This window comes from Miscanthus floridulus, chromosome 17 (assembly GCF_019320115.1).
Source record: "Miscanthus floridulus cultivar M001 chromosome 17, ASM1932011v1, whole genome shotgun sequence".
In the NCBI taxonomy this organism is placed as follows: domain Eukaryota; kingdom Viridiplantae; phylum Streptophyta; class Magnoliopsida; order Poales; family Poaceae; genus Miscanthus; species Miscanthus floridulus.
In genome coordinates, this window is record NC_089596.1 from 28,715,823 (window position 1) to 28,740,324 (window position 24,502).

The 24,502-nt window shown below is 45.0% G+C and overlaps 2 protein-coding genes across 3 annotated transcripts; both read right to left on the reverse strand.

Moving 5' to 3' along the window:
* Nucleotides 1-712: 712 nt before the first annotated feature.
* On the reverse strand, nucleotides 713-3,457 carry LOC136517309 (protein neprosin-like). The gene is made up of 5 exons (XM_066510859.1): nucleotides 2,701-3,457; nucleotides 2,524-2,610; nucleotides 2,175-2,435; nucleotides 1,580-1,798; nucleotides 713-1,484 (listed from the first exon to the last, which is right to left on the reverse strand). The coding sequence occupies exons 1-5, from the start codon at nucleotides 2,956-2,958 to the stop codon at nucleotides 954-956; spliced, it is 1,356 nt and encodes a 451-aa protein (XP_066366956.1). The 5' UTR covers nucleotides 2,959-3,457; the 3' UTR covers nucleotides 713-953.
* A 7,859-nt stretch (nucleotides 3,458-11,316) lies between these two features.
* Nucleotides 11,317-18,251, reverse strand: LOC136517146 (glycosyltransferase BC10-like). Of its 2 annotated transcripts, XM_066510665.1 has the most exons (11): nucleotides 17,578-18,246; nucleotides 17,317-17,433; nucleotides 17,115-17,215; nucleotides 15,758-15,829; nucleotides 15,441-15,522; nucleotides 15,258-15,338; nucleotides 14,819-14,863; nucleotides 13,333-13,398; nucleotides 13,093-13,242; nucleotides 12,314-12,442; nucleotides 11,317-12,181 (listed from the first exon to the last, which is right to left on the reverse strand). In XM_066510665.1, the coding sequence occupies exons 1-11, from the start codon at nucleotides 17,863-17,865 to the stop codon at nucleotides 12,161-12,163; spliced, it is 1,152 nt and encodes a 383-aa protein (XP_066366762.1). In that variant the 5' UTR covers nucleotides 17,866-18,246; the 3' UTR covers nucleotides 11,317-12,160. The 2 variants fall into 2 exon arrangements, with proteins under 2 accessions (XP_066366762.1, XP_066366761.1); XM_066510664.1 differs by lacking the exon at nucleotides 11,317-12,181 and having other exon boundaries at nucleotides 12,278-12,442; nucleotides 17,578-18,251.
* Between the last annotated feature and the right edge of the window lie 6,251 nt (nucleotides 18,252-24,502).

Consider the following 24,502-nt stretch of genomic DNA (forward strand, 5'->3'; position numbering starts at 1 on the left):
AACCAAAGCACAAATAACATCATTAACTAGTTCAATAAAGTATCAAGTAGCGAATAAATATAAATGAAAAGAATTTTTATTATTCATTTCTTAATATAAATATTGAGTAAAAAAACGTTGGTTGTGTTGTTTGGGTTTGGGGGGGATGGCCCCTGCCAACCCCGTGGGTCTCGAGGTTGACGAAGCCAGTACACGGGAGTTCAACGGTCATTTGTAGCTGGTTGTTGTTGTTTCAATAGTGTTATGTGAGAGAGATTTCAGCCACAGCCCCTGTGCACAAGCAGGAGCTTTTTTTTTTGTGAATACACGGATGACTTATGTGCACAAGCAGCAAACTGAATGTCGTTTCTATTTGTACTTCGTTGGAAATAGGAGTTTCACACGAATTTTTGAAACGGTATATATTTCTCTCGACTAACCATTCAAATTGTTACCTTTTCTCTCCAACAGGAGCTTTTTGATCTGGTAGAAATTCATCATTAGCACCATGATTCGCACAACTGGTTATGACAAAAATACTAACAGGGGACCGGTAGAAACAAAAATTGCCAAAAATTCTACCTAATTTTTTTTTAAAAAAAATCTTGACTAGAATTTGAGAATCTGAATAAATCTCATTTAAATAGAAAATGAAATTACAGATATATAAATTTACATAAAGTCATAGATAGATAGAATCGAAAATCGTGAAATTTCAGTTGAAATTCCGAACCTTTGTACCAAACTCATCGGCACCAAGCCTCTAAGACAACGGCAGAAAACAATGAAACAAATCAGAGAAAACTAAATGAACAAATTGTTAGATGATCACAACGGCATCATATTCACATGGAGAGATTAAAATAAAAAAAAGAAAGCTTTCATTTGTAGTAATATACTAGCAATCAGGCTCTGGTAATATGTGTGCTTGAGTGAGCACGTACGCTCCGCCGTTCCGTTCCTAAGCTACGGCCCTACGGGCACCGTGCGTTCCTGCCGGGCCCACCGTAATAGAAGTAGGTGCCCCAGGCGCCGCCGCGGCCGCCGGCGATGTCGTAGCACCCCGGTCGGTCGGCGAGCAGCCGGAGCCCAGCCGCCGGGACGAGGCTGTTGTCCCAGTCGACGAGCTGCACGTTCCGGAAGTAGGCGGCGCGCGCGTAACCCTCGGGAGGGAACCGCCCGGACCCCATCTGCGTGGGCGTGTGCGGCGCGCCGGCGGGGCGCGCGTTGACGACCTCGCCGCCGAACTGCACCATGTCGGCGCGGGAGCCGAGGTGCGTGAAGAGCGCGGAGGGCCAGTAGCCGACGAGCCCGCCGCCGGAGCCGAGCTGCAGCCACCAGTGGCCCCGGCGCGGGTCCTTCCAGATGAGGAGCGTGATGTCGAACTGGCGGCCGGCGTAGGAGGAGATGGGCGAGATGGCGGCGCCGATGGCCACGCGGCTGCTCGTCTGCACGAACCCCGAGCAGTGCAGGTTGTAGCAGCCCGTTTCCTGGTACGCGTCGTCCTGCGTTGCGTTGCATTGGATGATTTGGATCGCATTTCTCCTTGATTTGGTTGATGATCGGAGAAGATGATTGGAGGAGGGATGGAGGTGCTTACTGTCCAGTAGGTGAAGAACCTGGGGCTGTTGTCGCCGTAGAGCTGAGGGCTGACCTGCCAGCCGGCCTCGATGGTGTTGAGGTCGTGGCCGAAGGCGCCGGAGATGACCCAGATCTGCGACAGGCTGAACTCCGCCGGCGATGCCACCTGCGCCGGCCACACGTTCAGGCTCGCCTTGGCGCCGTAGAACTGACCGCCGGTCACGTACCCCACCGCGTGCTGCAAACACAACAGAACAGAGGCGGGCTATCTACCTGCTGAGTGACGTAGTACGGACCTTCTTTTTCCATTGTTAACGATGCAGTCGAGTCGACAGCATGTGCATGTGCCATGTTTCCTACTAGTAACTAAATTATGTGGGCTGCAAATCAACGAGCACGAGCCTGTCGCCTGTGCCGGATCGATTAGGCTCTCGAGCACACAACAATAATCACGCAATTATTGATGCCACTTCTACTTTTCCGATGCATCCAGCTAGTTTGTCGTACGGCCAATGGTAAAATCGTTTTTTTACAACATTTGGTAAAATCGTTGGAGTGGTGGCCGGCAACCGTCGTCACCACGGCGTGGCGGTGACTGACTGACTGACACTGACCTCGTGGCCGCTGCCGGTGGAGTCGCGCCGCGCGGAGCCGGAGCCGAAGCCGCCGCCGCCACGGGCCTTCATCCCGAAGCGGGTGGCGGAAGAGCTGGCCCTGAGCACGTCGTCCTCCGTGGTCCGCCGCACCGGTACCGTCCCCTCCGGGCACGACTCGCCGGAGCGCCGCCACACCTGAGGCAACGGGTCGTCGTCCTCGCCTCGATCAGCGTCGGAGAAACGGCCACTGCTGCTCCTCGGCCTCTCTGCAGGCTCGCTCTGCACGCAGAGGCATCGCACATTTCAGACACGGATCGATCGGTGGCGAACTGCATGCCCGTCATCGCTCATGAGTCCCCTTACCTACCTCTGGCTTCTGGCCCCTCAGCTTGGGATGCTCGAACGCCGGCTGCAGGTGCGCCGGCACGCAGTCGATGACGTCGCCGTCGGGACTCTGAAAAAAGCGGAAACCAGATCGGTCACTCACTCTATGATGATCACTGCATTTGGAGTCGCCGTGACAAAGGAACGAATGCGCACGTGCCTGGATCGTCTTGATGGACGCGTCCCTGAGCCTAGCAAGCCGGGCCACGATGCTCCGGAACCCGCGCAGCTCCTCCTCCGAGCTGAACGGCACCCGCCGCGTGGCATTGCCGGTGCTGCCTAGCTTCGTCGTCGTCACGGAAGCGGCCAAGGCCGAAGCCGAGGCGAGGAAGGCGACGAGGAGGAGGAGGGGGAGGAAGAAGGAAACAAAGCAGGCAATGATTGGGCGGCGGCGGCAGAAGCAGAAGCAAGAAGCCATCCGGGGGTGGTGGATCTCTTTTGGAGGTGCCTGCCGCCTTGCCTGGATTTTGTATTAGGGAGGATCAGAGGTAGGAGTGGCTGCTTCTGATCCTGCGGCGGCGGCGGTGGTGGCGGCTTGCGGCTTGCGGCTCTTCTAGAGCTGTCTCTAGCGCCTGTGCGCACACCGCCGTTCTTGTCTCGTTGCTCTGCAGCTCCCTTGTTTCTTCACCACGAGGCCGGCCACCTGAAGAACCTCAACCAAGGTGCAGCTCCCCAGGCCAGGGCTCAAACCAAACAGCAGCACGGCCGGCCAGCCTCACTCGTCTTCTTCCTACGGAGTACTTGTGTGGTGGTTGGTGAATGGTGAAGCTAAGCTAAGCTCTCGTGGCTTGGATCGTCTCGCCAGCTCTCGAAATGCGCACCCCGCGCGCAAATTAAACCAATTTCGGCCATGCTTGCTTCCATCATTTTGCCTTTAATTTACTACTCCTAGTCTCCTAGACTACGTGCTGTTCGTGTCCTTTTGCCTCTCTGTCTCTGCTCTCCTCCCACTCTCTCTCTCTGTAGCAATCCTGCTGCACGCATCCTAACCCCCGTTCGCTTAAGCTACTTTTCAGCATGGAACATTATTTTTCTCTCTCATCATTTCCGTATAAGCATCAACATAACCTAAATTTTATCGTAAGCGAACAGGGTGCTAATCCCCTGCGCCTTTTGGTGGGCGTCACTGGAGCACCAGCCAGCCGAGGTGCAGCCTTTCGATTTCAAGGTCGCTGCCACTGCCCTGCCCTCCATGTGACGTGGAATAAGGCGTTCGTAGGGCACCAGCACCAGCAGCAAGCCATATGGAGGAGCTACATCTACTTCTTCCTCTCCTTCCAAGCTCTCTCCTCTGCTCGCCCTGAGCTGAGCCCCTGAGCTTCCCTCGACCCAATGGCCAATGGCCAATGCTTCGCTTCGTGCACTGCAGTTTTGACCAAGAAACAGCGCGCTGCTTCGTGCGCTACACAATTTCAGGGGCTTTTACCTGACAATGTCGTTCACTGCTGTGGTGGAAAAGGGGACGAGGTGACTGAGCTCGCTGGACGTGCATCGTTTTGTAGTTTTTGTTTGTTCGTTTCCTGACGAGTAGTCAGGCTCAGGCGAAACGAATCCTTTTTTTTTTCACCGCCAGCTTTTGCTGATTGGAAGTAACACGTGTCCTGCACAGACTCCCTGTCCTGGTAGCTCTGCAGCGTTGGCCACATAATTTCTGTTAGTTTAACATCCGCAGTGTGGGAACAATGCTACTCTAGGAGTACTCTACTAATTGGTTGGGTTTGGGTAAGCACTACTACCAGTGCTATCGCTGTGCAGACAGTAGGCATATTACTAGCCAAAAGTTGTGTGTGTGCTTTCTCTCTTCTTTCTGCTTTCTTTTCTGATCCACTTTTCAATCCTCAGAGCCAAGATCCCCATTGCCACAACCATGCAGCCTCACAGTCTTTATTGTTAGTTGACTCGGTGCAAGACAATGCAGAATGTTCAAGACCACAATCATTTGCACCTTGATAGCAAGTGAGTGAGGGCTTATCACACGCATCTCATGACTTCATGAGCCTGATTGGACAACCTCAGCTGCAAAAAGGGCAACGGGTAGAGCTAGAGCTAGGACCATTGCGGGAGTGTTCGACTGCCATTATAAGTCGACTTATAAGTTATGCTATAGTATTTTTCTCTTTCAATAAATTAGTCGTACAAATCAACACAAACGGCTTTACGAGCAGCACAACAGATCCTGCAATCGCAAGCAGCCAAGAAGATCGTGCATGAGGGCAGCCCCGGCGCTTTCCAGTCTTCTCCCAGTCTTGACCACCACTCAAGCAAAGCAATTCCGTATTGCCACTGCTGCAGTGCATCCTCCTCTCTTGGCTGCTCTCCTACACTACACAGATGCTGATGGGCCACAAGACAGCGGGTCAGTGCTGCTCGCTGCTGAAGGCAGAGGCCCACGGAACAGCTGCCATGTCGGTGCCTGCGTTGCATATGCAGTGCTGGTCTACCTTTTTGGTTTTGAACAGAATGGTGTGGAGGAAAGTTTTTTTTAATCACAGTGTGGAGGAAAGATTTTAGATATCTTAGTGGGAGCAATTGTTGGTGTTGCCTACCTAGCCCATGTCCAGTGCTCCACTGTGGCAGTGTGGCCTGTGTGTGGGGTATATGTGAAAGTCTAGCCTAGGGCCTACAGTACAAACACAAGATTCTGTGTGTGGGGTATATGTGAAAGTCTAGCCTAATACATCTACATGCATGCTACTAGCATCCAATTCATTCTTTCCTTGGTCCTTTGAAAAAGACTACAGGCAGGCACTTCGTTTCATGATCCAATCGGCTTGCCCGTTGCTGCCTTGCCGGCATGGCGTGCTGTACCTTCAATTGGCTTCGGTGTATTCGTCCCTCTTAACATACTAACAGCGTACGAGCTACCCATGTGAAAACTCAAAAAACATGAAATGCGCATTGCTCATGTATTTCAAAATATCCCCTCTCCTATTAGTAAAACACGTACATTGCCCTTAAAAAAACACATACCGCCTCCGTCCCAGAAAGAATGCAACTACGTGTTACGTGCCAGTTAAAGGAATTCGTGTATGACCAAATTTCTAATAAATAGTATTCACATTTATGGCTCCAAATCAATTTATTATAAAAATATATTTCGCAACTAATCTAATATCTATTTCATATCATAAATATTGATACTTTTTTATCTATAATTAGCCAAACTTAATATATTAAAACTTGACACTGTATTAGAATTACATTCTTTCTATGACCGAGGGAGTACACTGTAATTGTATGTTCTCGAAGAAGTAAAAGAAAAAGAAACAGACTGCTTAGCCACTGCCTAGTGTTGTGTTGCCCAGAAACAATGAAACATTGTGTCTTGGTCCTGGGAGTATAGAACTTGGAGCCGGTAAGGCTCCATCACTTGAGTTGATAGCTCGCAAATCATGCTGTCAAGAAACTGGGGCAGATCCCCCACCCCCAGCAGGCTCTTTCACTTCCATGTCAGAAATACCACTAGAAAAAGTTGGAAAAGGCTTTTCTGCACTTTTTTCTTTTTGCGAGTAAGGCTTTTCTGCACTTTATGCGCCACATTTCACAAAGGGACAACTACCATCAAATGTACACTGACCAGCGTCACCAATAGAGTACTAGTACTACATTGCAGCTTTGACGGCCTGCTCGTCCTCGTAAAGTTATGCAATTCCCAAGGCCAGATTACAAAGTTCAGAACAAAAGCTTGCGAAATGATTAAATGAACAGGCAGCCACAAACCACAGGAGTATTTCTCAAGGTTGAAATAATTTGAGTGCAATTCGTTTCAGCATTGATGCTGTAGCTGTAGACATCCTGACCAGTAAATGGCAACTGAAAGTGACCAAGCAACCCTTGAAAGAGACCCCAGGCTAACAGCGTATGCAACCAGCATGCGTCAAGCATTCTCGTTCATCATCATTCTTTTTTATTTGGTACCACAGGATCCACAAATCTCGTGCAAGATCCATTCAGAAAAGCCGGACCCAAAAAAGAAAAAATGCTTCACGAGGCGATGTGGTGGGACCAGGGATCACATATGTCCATATGAGAAGCAAAATAGCAGGCAGATGGAATTGGTGCAGGAACACCGGGCGAATAAGGCTGGACACGTGACAGAACCACTCTCACATTTTGCAAGGTGTAACAGAACCGGGCACTTACCAGCAAGCTCAGATTTTTTTTAATTTTAAACACTTTTTTATAAACTAATTTTAAATCTAACACTACAAGTTTTTTTAAAAAAACTAACACTTTTGGCCGCGCCTATTGCCCTGGCACGGCCAAATGCCTGTGCCGCGCAATACATGGTGGCGCGACAGAGGTCTGACGTGGCGACGACCGGTTTTCGGTGACCGTTGACGTGGCAGCTTTTCCGCGCCATCGATCTTGGCGCGGCAGTGCCGCGCCCTGATCCATGGCGCGGCAGAGAGCCGAATAAATACCGCATGGCTGGCCGACCGCCCGCACGCACCCTGCCCGCCGCCTGCCGCCAGCGCCCGTACTCTGCCCATCCGCCGCCAGCGCTTGCCAGCCGCCGCGCAGCGCGTCCGGCGCCAGCGCCCCACCCCCCTGCCACGCCGCGCCCGCGCCCGCCCGGCCTCGCCCGCCCGACCACACCGCGCCCGGCCATTCCCGCCGCGCAGCGCCCGCGCTGACCGCGCCACGAACGTCGGCGCGTCAATGCCGCCCACTCCTAAGGTACCTCCTCTCGATTTCATTTTTTTTGCTTATTATTGATTTAGGATAATTAGTGATTTAGGATAGTTAGTAATTTAGGATAGTTAGGGTTGATTTCATATTTTTTTATTATTATTGATTTAGGATAATTAGTGATTTAGGATAGTTAGTAATTTAGGATAGTTAGGGTTGATTTCATATTTTTTTGATTATTATTGATTTAGGATAATTAGTGATTTAGGATAGTCAGTAATTTAGGATAGTTAGGGTTTTATGATTGGTATTGATTTATGATAGTTAATGATTTATGATAGTTAGGTTAGTGAATTTGTTTGTGATTTACATAGGTTTTGAGATTATGTGTTCTAGTATAGTTAGGATTTTGGGTTTAGGGATTGTTTATGTATTTATTATTTAGTTTATAGTTAGCTATTTAGTTAGGGATTTTGGGTATAGATACTAGTTTACTCTAAACCCAAAAGGGTTTATGTATTTTAGGGATTGATTATGTATTTATTATCTAGTATAGTTATGATTTTGGGTTTAGGGATTTAGGATAGTTAGGTTAGTGATTTGTTTGTGAACTTACTAATGTTAATTTAAATTTTGTTAATTTGAATACTCTAACGCTTTGTTTATCATTTCGTAATAGGATGGCTCCTCCCATGCAGCATCCGTTGTACCCCATTCTTGAGGTGGAGTACGACGACCAGCACTGAGCACACGTCTTGAGTGACAATGACGCAGAGGTGTCCTTGCCTCCTTTGAGGTCCCGCACGCACACCAGGGCGCACCAGTGGGACGAGTGTTATGCGCCGTACATATGGCGTGCCGGCTTCCTCGAGCTTATTCGTGTTGTCAACCACGGTCTTCCGCCCCTTGACCTAGCACTACTTACTGCAGCTGTAGACAGGTGCGAGTGCATTCTTTGTACGTAAACTTTCTTCTAACAAATTTGAGGCAACTAACAGTCGTTCTATTCTTATAACAGGTGGAGGCCTGAGACCCACACGTTCCACCTACCTTGTGGCGAGATGACCTTGACGTTGCAGGACGTGAAGGCTATTTTAGGCCTTCGGTTGGGGGGGCTTCTAGTGACAGGGATAGTTGACAACGATCACTGGGGGAGCTGGTGGCTCAGTTTACTGACTTTCTTCCACCGGACGATGATGCTTCCAAGAAAAAATAAGTAAGCAATTCAAGCCTATTTAATATTTGCATTGCTTTCCTGTAGCCATGGGGTCTAATTTTCTTTGGTCAATTTCAGGAAAAGTTCCGGGGTTTCATCGTCCTGGATCACGGAGCGCTTTGATTACTTGGACCCACAGACTGAGGAGGCTCTGATCGACAGGTTCGCTCGTGTGTGGCTCTGGCACTTTCTTGGTGCTTTTCTCTTTCCAGACGCCTCGGGCAACACGATCAGCTGTATGTTCCTTGACATACTACGATAGCCGTGGGAGAATATAGCGGCATATAGCTGGGGCAGCGCAGTCCTGGCATGGACGTATTGACAGCTATACGTTGCCTACCGTCGCACCTTAGGATATGCGAACCTTGGGGGTTGCTCGTACCTACTTCAGGTGTGGTGTTGGGAACGATGGCCCGTTGGGAGGCCTCTTAATAATGGTTTACCGGTAAGTACTTCGGTTCACTATATTCTTGGAGGCAGTTACATATGAATTCATTATTAATGGCTAATTCATTATCGTGTTCAATGCAACGATGGAACGGGCAGGATACATTCCCTACAGCTCTGTATATCTGGACGGAAGTAGAGTTAGTTAGAGGGAATGCGAGGCGCAAGTACAGGGAGTACACGGATGGTCTCGACGTCCTGACACAACACCAGGTTACGCTCTCTTTACTATCATACCTGTGTCTTGTTCGATGTACACTATATCACAACCTAACTCAATTACGAAATTTCAGATGCATTGGTGTCCTTGGGATTCTCCGGAGCTCCAGGACTATGTCAGTCCTGTCACTAGGGATGAGTCAGACGAGTATCGCTGCGACGTCCCTCTTATTTTCTTCCATGTGGTCAAGATTCACTTGCCCATCTGGGTCTGTAGACAGTTTGGGAGAATGACAGGCTGCCCACCACTGCTTTACTCCACCACCAAGAATTGCACGGGTGCGTTATCGATTAATAACAATGCTACGATCCAGAGGTGTGTGGTACAACTAACATCGTTTTGTTGCAGGTATGACCGCAGGAAGAGGTACAAGACCAAGGATTGGAGCGTGACACACAGCTCGCGCATCCATTTGTGGCAGAACAGGGTACGACATCCGGTCCATGCGGGTCCTCCACACGACCAGCACACCTTCGACGAGTACCTGCGGTGGCTTCATAGGTCTACGAGGACACATATCAAGCCCCCGTACACTGACATGGCGATTGACGAGGACTCGGAGGAAGATGTCATCGAAGATATGTACGCCGTTACCACTAGGGAGGACACACAGCTGGAGAGAGCCTCGCTTCAAAGATACGTGGTAATATACTTGAATGGTACAATTTGTTATCCTTTTGGTATTAAGTATGTGTACTAAAACTGTCCAACCACATTTCTGTACCCAGGCGACACACTTGTCAAGGCTGTCCAACGAAGCAGCGTTCCGGCTTCACGAGTCTAGAGGTCAAGGGCCAGGCGTTCTCGCGGCTTTTGTGGAGGTAACATAAACTTGTCCGTTCCGAAAATGTTTCTTTAGTGTATATGCGTTTGGGTAATGCACTAACTTTAACGTCTATTTATACAGACGGTGAAGAAGAGTTGCAGGAAGCTAGCTCAAAGGCTGAGCTGCATGGACACTCCTTATGAGGAACCGCCACTCCCGGCGTGGTCGGGTGGCACGTCTTCAGCCTCTTTGAGGACACCAGTCGGCTCTTCTCAGCCGATGACTTCGGCGTGGTCGGGTGCCACTTCCGCGGTGCGTACACCACCACATCATAGCGCTGGGAAGGACCCTGCAACCGAGGACGGCGAGGACGACGATGATGACGACCCCCTGGGCTTCCGCAGACAGCACGGCAAGTGAGACGATTAGCCGCAGCACGAGATCAACATGTCTCAGCTAGGTGGTGCCCCGCTTGGTACCCAAGGAGCCTCACAGGTGCTATCAAAGATAGTCTATTTAAATACGTAGGCTCCATGAACTAACGGTCATAAAGAATTATAAGTAATCGTACGTATCATATACTTGCAGGGTACGAGCCGTACGCACCGTCGACGCGACCATACCGACGTTGGCTACACTCTCAATGTGTTGCCAACAAATCTGAAGAGACAGAGGCGTCCGAGGGATCCTTACTCCTAGGTCTTAGTTTGTTAGATCAAACGAATATTGGCGTCCGAAACTTGCGGGGTTATTTGGTTATGTTATGTCAAACTTATGTCAAAACAATTAAAATGTTATGTGACAGCTTGTCAACTTACGCACGGACTTCATTTATCTGTTTTATATTCGTTTCTTTACGTCGCGGCAGCACTGCCGACGAGATTAAGTACCAACTAGTTCGGGAACCGGCAATCCGGGCGTATTTCGACGCCGGTGGTAATTTTTCATAATCGATTAGTTAAATTGACGTATTATGAAAGACGGAAAATAAATCATTGGCTTATCAAATTCTCTATTCGGCCATGAAAAAAATTCAACAAAAGACAGAAACAAATATACTATTGATTTACGTCAAGCAATACTTAGAATAACTCCCACTATCGGCGCGACGCGTTCGGATTAAACGTTCAGGTACCGCCGGCCGGGCGGCGGGCGCGGCGGCCAGGCGGGCTTGCTGCTCGGGCAGGCGGGACTAGGCGCGGTATTTATTATTCGGCTCTGCCGCGCCACAGATCAGGGCGCGGCACTGCCGCGCCAAGGTCAGTGGCGCGGCAAGAGCTGCCACGTCAACGGTCACCGAAACCAGTCGTCGCCACGTCAGACCTCTGTCGCGCCACCATGCATGGCGCGGCACATGCATTTAGCTGCGCCAGGGCAATAGGTGTGGCCAAAAGTGTTAGTTAAAAAAAAACTTGCAGTGTTGAATTTAAATTAGTTATCAAAAAGTGTTAAAATTAAAAAAAATTCCAAGCTCGTGTATCAAGGATTTGATGGTTTCTTCGCGTGAAATGGGTGATCTGTTCGACTGTTCATGACGGGCATGCCCGTAACATATCAGCAACTCTCTTTGATTATGTTTCCATGTTGGATTGACGATGGCCTGGCACCGACACGCAAAAACCTGCATAGCAAAGACTGAAGAGTACAGGCCCTGATTTTGTTAGTAGCACCTGGTAACCGCTACTTGTAAGGCTAATGGTACAATCAGAACACCATATCTGCTGGATCCATAGTACGTATCAATTAAACCGGCACCATGATGAGCTCTGCCAAAGCATTAAATTGGATAAACGACCTCTTCTAATCCAGACAAAACAATCACTATAGACTGGGAGTATTGAGATCATCAAAGTCAACAAAATGTGCCGACCATCTTTCTGATGGAACAGAATATGGTGTTGTGATTGTACCATTATTTCTGATGGAACAGAATTCTGAACAATCTAATGAATCGTAGCTGTCACCGGAACACACTGCATTGTGTACAATAAAATGAATATGAACAGTATGACAGAGCATTTCTTCATAATTTTGCCGACAAATTTTCTCAGGACTCCACAACCAACTGGTGGACTGGTGTTACAATGCTGAAGTCGTGTGTTAATCAACGTGCTATTCTAGTAGCCAATGAAAGAAACGAAGATATTTCTTTACAACATGTATCGTGCCTTTCTATGAAGCAACAAAATAATATGATACCACACACTGAACCAAAAAAAAGTCGCTGTTATTTTTCTGTCTCCCCCATGGTCCCGTACCTTCCTTTACATTTGTGTGAAGTGAAATATTCTCGTAAGGGTGAAACAATTAAAAGTCAGTTGCCCATGACACTATATTCATCACTTTGAAGCTATCAGTGACTGCACAAAACAAATTTGAAATTACTGTAAGCAAAGGACTTTGCTATTTATTAGGCTAACACACTAGTTTCTAAATTTGCATATGCTCCCCATGTATCAAGCAAGAACTGAAAAAGAATGACATGGACTTACTGAATCAAGAAGCTTGAGACCCGCTCCACGTGTAAACTTCCTAGCAAAAAGGAAGCAGGGTGCTGGCTTTCCATTACTTGTACACCACTCCCTCCTATTTTCAGTCTCGTAATATATATTATCTATATCCTAAAAACGAGAAGAATAGATCCTCAGCAAGCAGTAAGGAACTATCATGCACACTTCTTTATGGAAGCTTATTTTGGTATAAATTGCCACATCAAGAATCAAAGCTGACAAGTGACAACCCTGTTACAAAAGCATCAGCCTTTGAAAACAGACATTTGTTTAAGACATCGGTTCTTCGATTGATGAAGTATTAACCACCACCGGTGTTACATGTTTAAGACATTCACCTCCTTTTCCTATAAAAGGTGCTTGTTGCTTTATTCATTATAGCAAATTATATGATTACATTACTTGTCAAATTAAGGCAAACCAAAACAAAATTCAAATGGTGATGTACCCTTTGGTTTCCCCTTTAATTAAAGGGCGTACCCAGTGCAGAGAGCTCCCGCTCTGTGCGGGGTCTGGGGAAGGGTGTCAGTGGCAAGCCTTACCCTCGCTTGTGCAATGCGAGGAGACCGCGACTCGAACTCGGGACCTTCCGGTCAAGGCGGTAAGACTCTACCGCTTGCACCAGGCCCGCCCTTCAACTTGCTTGCGCCAACTTGCTTCCGCCAAAAGTGTTGTCATTGTGGATGTTGTTTTAGGCTTTTAGCAAATATATATAAGTCGTAAAGGAAACAAACGTGTCCAGATTTGAAGAAACTATATACCTTTATAGATTTTATAAGTCTAGGAGTAGCATCAGACACTTTATATGTTACAGGATGCCACCCACGTCTTTCACGATCTTTAGAAGCTGAAAGATCCCATGCACTATGTGTTACTGATCGCCGTGTAAGTTCTTCTTCTAGACCACTTTGCTGCATTGTAGAAGAGCTGAATGATCAGCGAACTTAGTGCAGAAAAAAATTATGCAAAGAATATTGTTATGATCAAGATCATTGACTTACAGCAAGCAACGTCTGAACATAGTGCTCATCTGGTATGCAGTTATGGGCTTTCCATGCCTCTGCAGGCTGCAAAAAAAGAGGATAAATGGCATTTGAACAAACATAATTATCAACTGAGCTTCCCTTGTAAAACACTAAAATGTAAACACAAATAGATGAAAATATAGAGTTTGGCAAGTATTCTGATGCACAAGAATAATACTATCTCTTTATTTTATTTTGGAACTTCAAAAACTAAATTATATAATTATTTGGAAGTTTAAATCAGCACTCATACTGCGATCCAGAAAAGTAACCATATAAAAATCTAAAAAAATTAATGCAATTATTTTGGACTTCTTCATATTTTGTTTCTCATGAACCTACAATAGTCCCTTCTACTTTCCTATCTCAGATAACAATTTGAATTTTCCTCCAAAAATGATCTAATAGTTTTGCTTGACTTTATTTTACCAGAACCCCATTTACTCCCAGTCCAAGTTGCTGTTGATTTAGTTTTTAACATAACTAGAAGTATAGCCCGCGCGTTGCGGCAGGACTTTCTTAAACATAAATCTGTTATATATATGTATACTATGTATACATATATATATGAATTTGACTTGCATGTTATTTTAATGTATCAGATCTAGTAAAAAATAGGTAAGCTAATAGAAGAAAAACCAATAGAATATTTGATTACTTATAGAGGAATAGGTGATGAAACAAATAGCATATGTAGATGACTTGTATGCTAATAGATTAAAGATTTAAAGTATTTCACATGATAGAGATGACATGGACAGTTTTTGTAATTAATAAGGGATGACATGGACTTAGTGGGGAATGATGTGGACACCTTGCATGAAGAGATAGAACATCTAGTGGGGTTACTTAATGGGGAATGATGTGGACACCTTGCATGAAGAGAAAAATCATCTAGTGGGGTTTAGCTTTATAAGAGTATATAGATCAGCGCACATGCCCCACAAGTAGATCACAATGCAGATCACAATGCGAGTCTCCGAGCCAATTCTGGGGGAGACCAAGATGACATGGTTAGAAGTGTACCTACCAGGGAGACGCTTTTCATAGGAAATCTCAGTGGTAATGTAGGCACATCTAATGTAGGATTTGAGGTGGCATATGGGGGTTTTGGGTATGTCTGTAGGAATCAGGAGGGACAGGATATCTTAGATAGAAGCATGCAGAAAGAACCTGAACCAAAACTAGTGTTAACTATTAGTACTGTCATTAACGTCCTTTTGTATTTTTATTATGTTTGACCGAGATGTTTTTTTTCCATGTTGGTGGCTCATGCTAGGTTCCATCCGAAGCCCACTAAAACTTGTTTGGGACTAACAGGCTGTCAGGCTTTGTTGTTGATGATGATGGGATTTGAGATATACATTTTTACAAGTAAAAACTGCTAAAATGGCAATCCATAAATCACGTCATGAATAAGAAAGGGGATTGTTCAGTAATATACTGAAATGTTTTCACTTACAATAGGACGATCCCAATCCCGCCAGAACTCTGGCAAGGGTCTCCTCTGCAGTATACAGAAATATATGATTGGTCAATATTAGAAATTGAATAGATGTAAGAGCTTAATGTAAATAAGACGAGGATTCCTAATTTGAGAACTGATGCTATAACAAAATTGGATTGATTGTCACCATAAAAGGAGAGCTACAGATAATTTTTATAATAGACGTTATGCTACATACAGCAGTTGCCACACTAACTTTACTAGTTCTTTTGAGACTGCTGGAAAATTATTAGCAGCTCAACCCCTGTGAACTATGCATGTTTACATAACATACAAAAACCTAGTTTTGAATATCTAATATCTACTCTCTTGATTGGCAAATTATGAGGTAGTAAACAATGTAACCTTACTACTGTTCTCAAACTTATCTGCATACAAATATTAAGATATATACCCTGCAATGCTTCTGGAATTCTGGTAACACCACTTCATCATCAACCACAACCTCAGCATGCTTTTTAATTAGCACAGCCCACTGGAAACAATGTATGAATAGAAGTTCAGTGGTAGAGGCACCAGAATTAATTATCAATGCAATGTTCAGTACTTCAGTCTTTATTTATAGTGGAAGGACCACCTGTGAGCCTTTTCTCCAATTCTCCACTGGGATAACTGGGTCCATTCTTGGGTTGTATCTCCCTGCCTTTGTATCAGCAAAACTGCAACCAGCATAATACAGGGCAAAGTAAATAGACAAAAAGAATTGACCCTTCAGCTGCAAGCCTGTAGCTTGCTGTGCAATTCATCTACGGGATCAAGGTGCAACAAAGCAAAGATATATCATATATCATAATTCATAAAGGGGAAAGAGCTAAAATGAATTTTCCAGTGACATCATAAAAGACTATTATAACCAAGACCAGGAAATGTACCACAGTATTTGGATATTTATACCTGTCTACAAAGCTGGTTGATGATGACATTATGTAGTCATAAGTGTAGCTGAAATTGTACAATGGTACACAGCTGCCACAGAGAGAAGATCCTAGTAAGCATGAATCAAAATTAAGATCCAAAATTTACCAGCGACGAATGAAGAAAAGAAAGTCAAAATAGGATTGAAAAAAGATGTGGAACTGTTGACAGCAGCATACATAGGAATCGGCAAATGGATATTAGTATAGATGAAATATTTCTCTACTTTCTGCAGATTTAATACAAAGTGGTAGTACTAAGTAGTACAATATACTACAATGCAACTGACATCAATGGTCAAACAATCAGTCATATAGGGTGTAGCTTATTCCACATAAGCTTGGTGGTTGTAAGATGATTTTTTGAGATAACGGCATAAACATTCAAATAACTCTGATATTACAAGTGCAAAGCTAATTACCATGAACCTTCCTCAACATTTTCTACAATAATTTGTACTTACAAAGCACCACTAGTTTATTGGTAATATTTATGGTTCTCCTTTGTGCAGTAAGATATATCGTTCCAAGAAAATATATTCAATATGATCTTGAATGACAAATCTTGATATTTGCCAGTTTTATTGAGACATTTAGCTCCTTATTTGTAAATGCGAAAAAGTTTGTGAAACTCGAAACAAATCAAATGCTCAACCGCCACTGGAACAAACAGAAATTTGGGAGGAAATGTTAATGTTGTATCCAGGTCCATTGGCGTTTTATCTTACAACTCGGTAGTAGATAACGGTGGGCTGTCAGGCAACAAGAAAAGGTTTGTTCCCATTTGCTGCCTAGTTTTCGTCTATCAGTGTCAGTATCAAAAATAAATATCTTCTCCGAGATGGTTCAAATTGCTTTATCAACTTTATTGTTGTTACTGAAAACTGAATATGAGCTTGACACTAATTCAATGAGCGCATGCGCATAACAAACTAAACATGGGCAAGACGCAAAAAAGTAGACCTTGCTTTAAATTAGATTTTTTTTAACTGTACAACCCTAACAGATCTTGATCTATTTTTAAAGAAGATGAAAGTCATTTTACTATATTAACGTCATTTTCATCCCCATTTTCATCGCGAGAGCATATTAGCATACAACAAATAGCAGGCTAAAAAAGAAAGGCTAGTTTTAATGCTTGTCTAAAGGACTTAATTACTTCCTACAACCAAATCAAGAACCCAAGATTACACATGCTTGATAATAGATGCAAAAGAACACTACAACTTGAAAAGTTGTTGCCTTCAACCCCAGATAATATATCCTCTAAACAAATCGTATGGCAGAATTTGGGCATGGCCGCATGTCAATCTCAAAAATGTGTTTGAAGAGTGTACCTGTCGGAGACAAAAACAAAGCGGTCATTGAGCGGATCCTTAAGAGCATGGCTGAGCAGAATGCGCTCCGCCGTGATCATGCTTGCCTCCCCCCAATCCACCTGCAGCAAAGCACGCAAGCCACGTCAGCAAGAGCACGCGTACTGACGTCTGACGACACAATTGTGTTTCACCCCTCATCGTATGGTGCAAATGTGCCAACCTGGATGCTGTCGTTGACCTGACGGTTGTAGAAGAATCGGGACCGGGTGGTGGCTCGGGTGAGCACGAAGCCCGGCCGCGAGTGCACGAGGATGGAGAACCTCCCCTCCTTGTCACTCTGATCATGAGCAGAAAAAAGGATACGAAACATCAGTCATCTGCAATTAGGATCCGCACAGGCATTCAGCGGCATTGTGCGGCAATGTGGGGGAACAATGGCGATAGAAGCAGGAGTGAATCTGAGTGGGATTCGGATCCGTACGCGGAAGAAGGCATCCCAGACGAGTTCGAGCGGGAGGCGGTTGCGCGCGATGAAGAGGAAGGCGACCTTGGAGTTCCCCGGCGGCAGCGGCGCCTCCTCCACCTCCGCCTGCGCCTCGGGCACTCCCGCCGCCTTCTCCTCCACCGCGGGCTCCAGCGGCGCGGAGGAGCTATGGAGAAGCAAGAGGAACATGCTGCTGAGGCAGAGGCAGAGCAGCAGCAGGAGCAGCGCCGCCGCGCGCCTGCCCCGGCCGTAGCCGTAGCCGTAGCCGAACCTCCGCGGCTTCATCCCGACGACCGAGGAGGGCAGGGCTGGCCGTGGCCACCGCCGGCGTAAGCCGTACCTGTCTCCCGCCCGCCCGCCCGCCGGCCCGCGGACTCTACCTCAGCGGCATGAGCAGAGCGGACGGAGTAACCGCGCAGATCTCTCGGCTCCCGTGAATCTCACGAGTGGCGTTGCCTCTCGTGATCCCGGGAGGTGGGTGAGCAGCGGAGTCGCCGTGAGAGTGTGGTGTGGTGGCGGGGAATGGAGATGGATCGATCGAATCTTGGGCTTTGCTTGCCGAGGGCACGAAGCGCGCGGCACGCGGCACGCGCCGCAGTGGAGCACTGTCCCAGTGTGGTGCGGCTCGCCGACGTGCCAACTAACCACTGGCCGCCGGTCCAGGGGCACGAGCATCCGGATCTGCTGCAGACACAGGCCTTTGCTGCTTCCTCAGTCCAAAAAAGGATAGAAATCTGCTGCATATCGTGAATCGTGAAGACGGTGAATGTTATCCGAACAGTTGAGCCACATCATCAACGGTATAAGCATGTAGGAGTATGCTGTTTGATTAAAAATAAAATCTGAAATGGTATGATGATACTCCCTCAGTCTCTAAATAATTGTCATTTTTTTTTTCTATGCCATAAGATTAACTAGACTTATAAAAAGTACGAGTAATATTTATATCTTTAAATAAATGTATTATATAAATAGATTCAACGATCTATCTCATGATATTAATTTTATATCATAAATATTATTATTATTTATATATATTTAGTCAAAGTTGTTTCTTTGAAAACGAAAACGATAGTTATTTAGGATGGAGGGACTACATGCCAGAACTAATACTAGTGCCAAAGCGTTTCATTCCAAAAGCCAAGCCTAAACAGAATGTCCTCGGGAATGGAATTTACAAATGGTCCTGATCAAATATCAGTTTAAGAGGGACCAAAAAAAAAATCAGGTCAAAATATCTGTCTCTGAGTCTAACCCAATAAACTAGTGGGTCGGGTTAATTTTTATATTTTCCTCTTATGTGTTGGTTTTTTTTTTGTTAAGTTGGCTGATGATGGGTCAAAATTATGACCCAATGTACCTCGATTCAAATTGGTTCTTTTTAGTTCAGTCAGGCCGTGTCGGTTGGGTTAGATGGCACACGTTAAGATCTATTTACATCTAAATATATATGCAAAGGAGTAGAGCAATGCTCGATAGTAGCTTGCGTGTAGATGGCGGCAATGGGAGACATGAGTTGGTGCCTGTTTGGGACAACTTAGTTTAGCCACGCTTTGACTCAAGCCTAGATTTTGTATGAAGCAAGGGAAAGAAGCATATTATTTTGCAATCCTACTAAGCGAGGAGGCGTGCATGGAGAGGGATGGCCGCCAGGGTTTGGGGAGGCGCAAGAGGGGGTATGGCTGTCGATGCTCGAGTGACCGCCAGTGCTAGGGAAGGGTAGCGAGGAGGAGGAGCTTCATGGCACGGAGGAGAGCGACGGCGTGAAGGACCTTAGTGGCGCGGAGGAGGAGCTCAGGGAGGTGCGTGAAGGTGATGATGCTAGAGGAGACGTGCGGGGACGAGGAGCTTGGTGCATGGAAGAGCCCAACGGCACAAAGGAGTGTGGGAAGGAGGAGTGGTGACTTGGAGGAGTGCCGAGAAGAGAAGCAGCAAAGGAGCGATGAGTAAAGCTAGAGCCGTGCCATGATGAGAAAAAGTCTCGTTCTTGTTGTACTCGAGAATCACCTCTGTCACGTGGTCAGGGGAAGCGGCTCATAATCATAACGTTTGGAGGCCTCACTCTTTCTTTTTTATACTTATCGCGCGTGCCGGTAAGAGAATAAGCTCAGTTTTTTTAATGTAGAGTTCTCATGCCGTATATGATTTACTACTGTACATATTTGCGGCCGATGAAATAAGCTGGAACCTGCAGGATGCTTATATTACATGCAAAAGTTATGGTAAAGCCCATACGTTAGATAGTTACATTCTAAAAAGCTGGGAATGTCTTAACCGTACAATTCTAGGCTGCATATGTTAGGCAACGATATGTGTAGTGGTACTGGTGTGCATATGAGCACGCATATTATACATAATAAGCATCAGGTAGCAGCTGTGTAGATGCTGATGCCGATCTTGTTATCTGGCAGTACCTTGTTGTTCTGTTCGAAGCATCAGGAGCTGGTGGATGAATTTGTGTATGCATCTAGATGTGTAAGTTATATGTGATATTTAAAGTATATGATAAAGTTGGCAAATGGTGAGGGACAATTGGTGTACCTGATTCTTGGTAGCGGCACATATAAAATGGATGTGCATACAAAGCAGCAAGTAAATTCGTCTGGAAAATAATTTCCTAAAACACTTCTTTATCAAAATCAGAATAGTGATTTAGGAATTCTTATGGAAAATAAATTCCCAAAAGCCATGGAACGTTCCCAGTAATTGTGTAAAATTTGACCACACACTTACAGAAAAATCTCTACTAAAAGGCTGAAGGCCATGTGTGTCAAAATCATTTTATCGTAAACAATTTTCTTAGTGATCAACTTGACATCATATTTGGCTTTCATGTTTGTATGTTTTGTGTAGAGAGCTATGCGACAAATTTTTGCATCATTGCATTGATCGTGTTACCTGAAGGTCCCCAATGGCCTGGATACGTACCTCCTGCCAATTTGAAAATTTCTCAAAGAGATATTCTATTAGGATCCAGAACTACATGATCAGAAACATACCTAGTAAACACAGTGCAGGTGCAGCGGTAAGCAGTCTCAATCTTTTAGGCCACCCGTAGGAAAACAAGACACAAACTTGTCCAACACCCAAGGCACACACAACTTGACACTCACTGATAATTGCCTTTGCCAACAAGATCTTACTACAAGCAGGAGGACCATATTACAGAACTCCTTTGGATGGAGACATGCCAAACTTGTCCGGATGCTCCACAGGATAGTGAACAGTCTGCATCAGTTTTGATAGAAATTAGCAAATTGTGGAACACAAGCAATAGTACAATACCAAGAGCAGAAGGTCAATTAGCATCTAACTACCTCCTGGAGCTCCCTCTTGACACTCTCCAGCCAAGTAATATCCTCCCAAGAGGACTTGGACAACCTAAATCCTGCAGGTTGGCAGACCAACGCTTGCACCGCCACTGTGCCACCACTGACGATGTCATCGAAGGTATTGCCAATGATAAAGACATTAGAAATTGCAGATGTATTAGGCAATTGCAGGCTATAGCAGATATACAAGAAGGTGGGCAGCAGAGAGAGAGAGAGTATTTTCACCAAGATAAAAGTACTAAAGCAGTTCAATCATGACTATGTAAAAATAAAATGGTGCCAACCGAAATCTATTGCCAATGATGAAGACATTAAAAATTGCAGATGTATTAGGCAATTGCAGGGCTATAGTAGATATACAAGAAGGTGGGCAGTAGAGAGAGTATTTTCACCAAGATAAAAATACTAAAGCAGTTCAATCATGACTATGTAAAAATAAAATTTCCAAAGCAAGTAAAAAATGCCTAGATCACAGTACAAGGCATGTTACCTCTGTAATCCAATCTCACACAGGGTTTGTTCATAGAACATCAAAATTGGAGAACTCAAACAAAATTGCAGAGTTGTACCGACTGTGTACATGAAAACTGAATTTTCTGAAATTAGCAATTTGCACACTATGCATGGTAAAAATTCGTATCACAAATGAGGCAAGAAGCAAGTTACGAACCTGTAAATCAAGCACCTTGTAATTCTTACTCCTCACTCAGTTTTCTCCAGGCCATCAAATGGATTGTGTAGCTATATGGAGAAGTGGAACCACATATAGTTCTGTGCGAGAAAACATCACCAGCCCACCACACATAGCACCAGTTCTGAAACCTACTTTGAAAATAGCTACAAGAAAAGAACAAGTGAACCTGTCCATGAGCTAGTAATTAACTGAATGGTGCAAGAGAGGCATGAAAAGGCATTAGCAGGGTGGAAATCCCAATGAAGCCCGCTGCAGACTGCATAATACTAGGCTGCAATAAGTTAAAAAGAGAACAATAATTTGAATTTGTGTAGCCAATCCAGAGATAAAAACAATTTCAATCCAAAGATAAAATAGAGAAGATGTATCCAGTTGAGGTCGCCATTTGTAAGGACAATGAGCATTTGTATCAGTGAACAATATATATAAAGGAAGAGTCTATTTTTTTCTTATTTGAGACAGTAATGGTAGACAAATGGAATACATCATGTCCAAGAGCACCCCAAAAGCTGATCTTATAATTTTCGTGTCGGGGCACATTAATTTTGAGGCTAATCTCTCTTCTGGTAATTTGTCCACAGCTGCAATCCCCTTATCTCTGAATCAACAAAGGAAAAAAACAACTTAAGAAAACAATAGATAAACAATGGACAATGAAAGGTAGGGAGATGAGGAAATATTGGCTCCTAACCCTTTGTTTGTCTTCCCCAAACTCACTAATCGGTAGTGTTATGCATGTTGCCATGTGTAGCTGAAGTTGTTACCAACAATAAAAAGGAAGATTAGCCAAAAAAATCTGATAAGATATTTAATAATAGTTAGAGGATACTTTGGACATTTAGCTACAAACATAAATGAAGAGAGCATAATACATGAGCATCGGGATAGGCTAAAAAGACACAAGGCATGGTGTGTAATTTATTTAGCCTAAGATATTTTAGACCTTTAGCTGCCACCAGTAAAATGAAGGAAACATTATATATAGGTGTGTACATGAGTTAAGAGGCACCATAGAACCAAGATGCAGTGGTAGAGTGGTTTGATGTAGTTGCTCCAATAGATATTTAGCTAGCAGCATGAATAAAGAGAGTAGGAAATATGAGCACTAGGATAAATTAAAAAGGAACAAGGCACAGTGTGTCATCTAGTTAGCCTAAGATATTGTAGACTTTTAACTGCCACCGGAAAAGAACAAAACATTATATATAGGAGTACACAATACTGAAGTTTTTTATTGATGTGGCGATACGTGGATGTTGTCCCAAAAAAATGAGAAACTAAAACCGTCGACTATCAATTTTGTCCCAAATCTCAAAAAACATGAATATAAGACCATAGTCCAAAAGGGCGTGGGACTCGTGGAGCATAACAGAGCACATCATATTTGAGCTAAAAGGAAAATAATTTTTTCCAACTAGCCTTGACTATCAATTTTACCTCAAATTTCAAAGAACATGAATATAAGACCATAGACCACAAGGGCATGAGACTCGTAGAGCATACTAGAGCATCATATTTGAGCTAAGAGAAAAATAATTTCTTCCAACTACATAGGACCTGCACAGAAAGGAGTAAATAAGCATCACAGGTTGGGCATATGAATGAATCTATGAAATCTTTCAACATGCATGGTAAAATTGTAGGGAAACTCCTCATACCTAAAGGTGGGTAACCCTAGAACGAACTCTTCATACGAGCTGGGCCAAAATCCTAACCCTAGAATAGGCAACAGTGAAGGCAAAGAATCCGATGAAGACAAAACAACTATGAAAGAACATGTGAGTGTGGGGGAGGGAGCGGTGGAGGCACCAGCGCGTCGCCTCGGGGCCGGCCGCATGCAGCGCGGGGAGCCGGCCGCGCCGCCTGCTGTCGCATCGGGAGGGAAGAGGAGAGAGAGTAAGGGGAGGGAGAAACGGAGGGAGAGGCAGGCGAGGGAGGGAGGGAGGAGGAGGAGGAGGGCGAGCGCCGCCACCGTCGTGCCCCGCACGTGCCTGGCGCCGTCGCCGCTGTCCGCGTTGGGAGGAAGAGCGAGAGCGAGCGAAGAAAGAGAGAGAGGAGGGGGCGAGAATAAGAATCGGGAAGCAGAAGTGGGAGCTATTGTATATATTTGATTCTTTAGATTATGAGGAGAAGCGGGAGAAGCGGAGGAGAAGCCAGAGAAGCTAACCAGAAGCAGGAGAAGCGGCTGCCGGCGAGAATCCGCTCTAGGACATCTGGGCCATCCAACGGCAGATCAGACGAGCAGGAGAATTCGGGGCGATGTGGACGCGGTTTCTTGGGCAGGAGCTGTCGCACTTTATATGGTAGAAGATCAGACGATCAGGAGAATTCGGGGCGACGTGGATGCGGTTTCTTGGGCAGGAGCTGTCGCACTTTATAGTTTAGAATTAGAATTAGAAAATGCTCGTGAAAGTTGCCTCAAAAAGAGCTTTCAGCCTTAGTAGAGGAGCAAAAAGTATGAAGAAGAGAAAAAAGGACAGCAACAAAAGTATTGAAGTGATTTAGATCTAATAAAATATATAAATTCATCTACAGTAAAATGAATTTCAAGTTACTCGACAATAAAAAAACAGACGCTTTATATGAGATACATTATTGGACACCAGAAGATACTACGATCCTGATGAGGCATGATAATAGACCTCTTTTTTTTTCAAAAAAGTAACATTAATTAAGTTGTTAATGTATCCAAAAAGAATTCCTAGCTTTTTTTTTCTCGAATACGCAAAAGATTTGCGTATCATTATAATTAAGAAGAAGAGTTTAATCGTACAAACGACACGTTTCTGATGAGCGCGCTAGGTGGTCTTACAGCTATAACTTAACCTTCAGATTATTTCAAACTTCGATATTACATAAATGGTATACAACCGAACTAAGAGAACCGCAATAACCT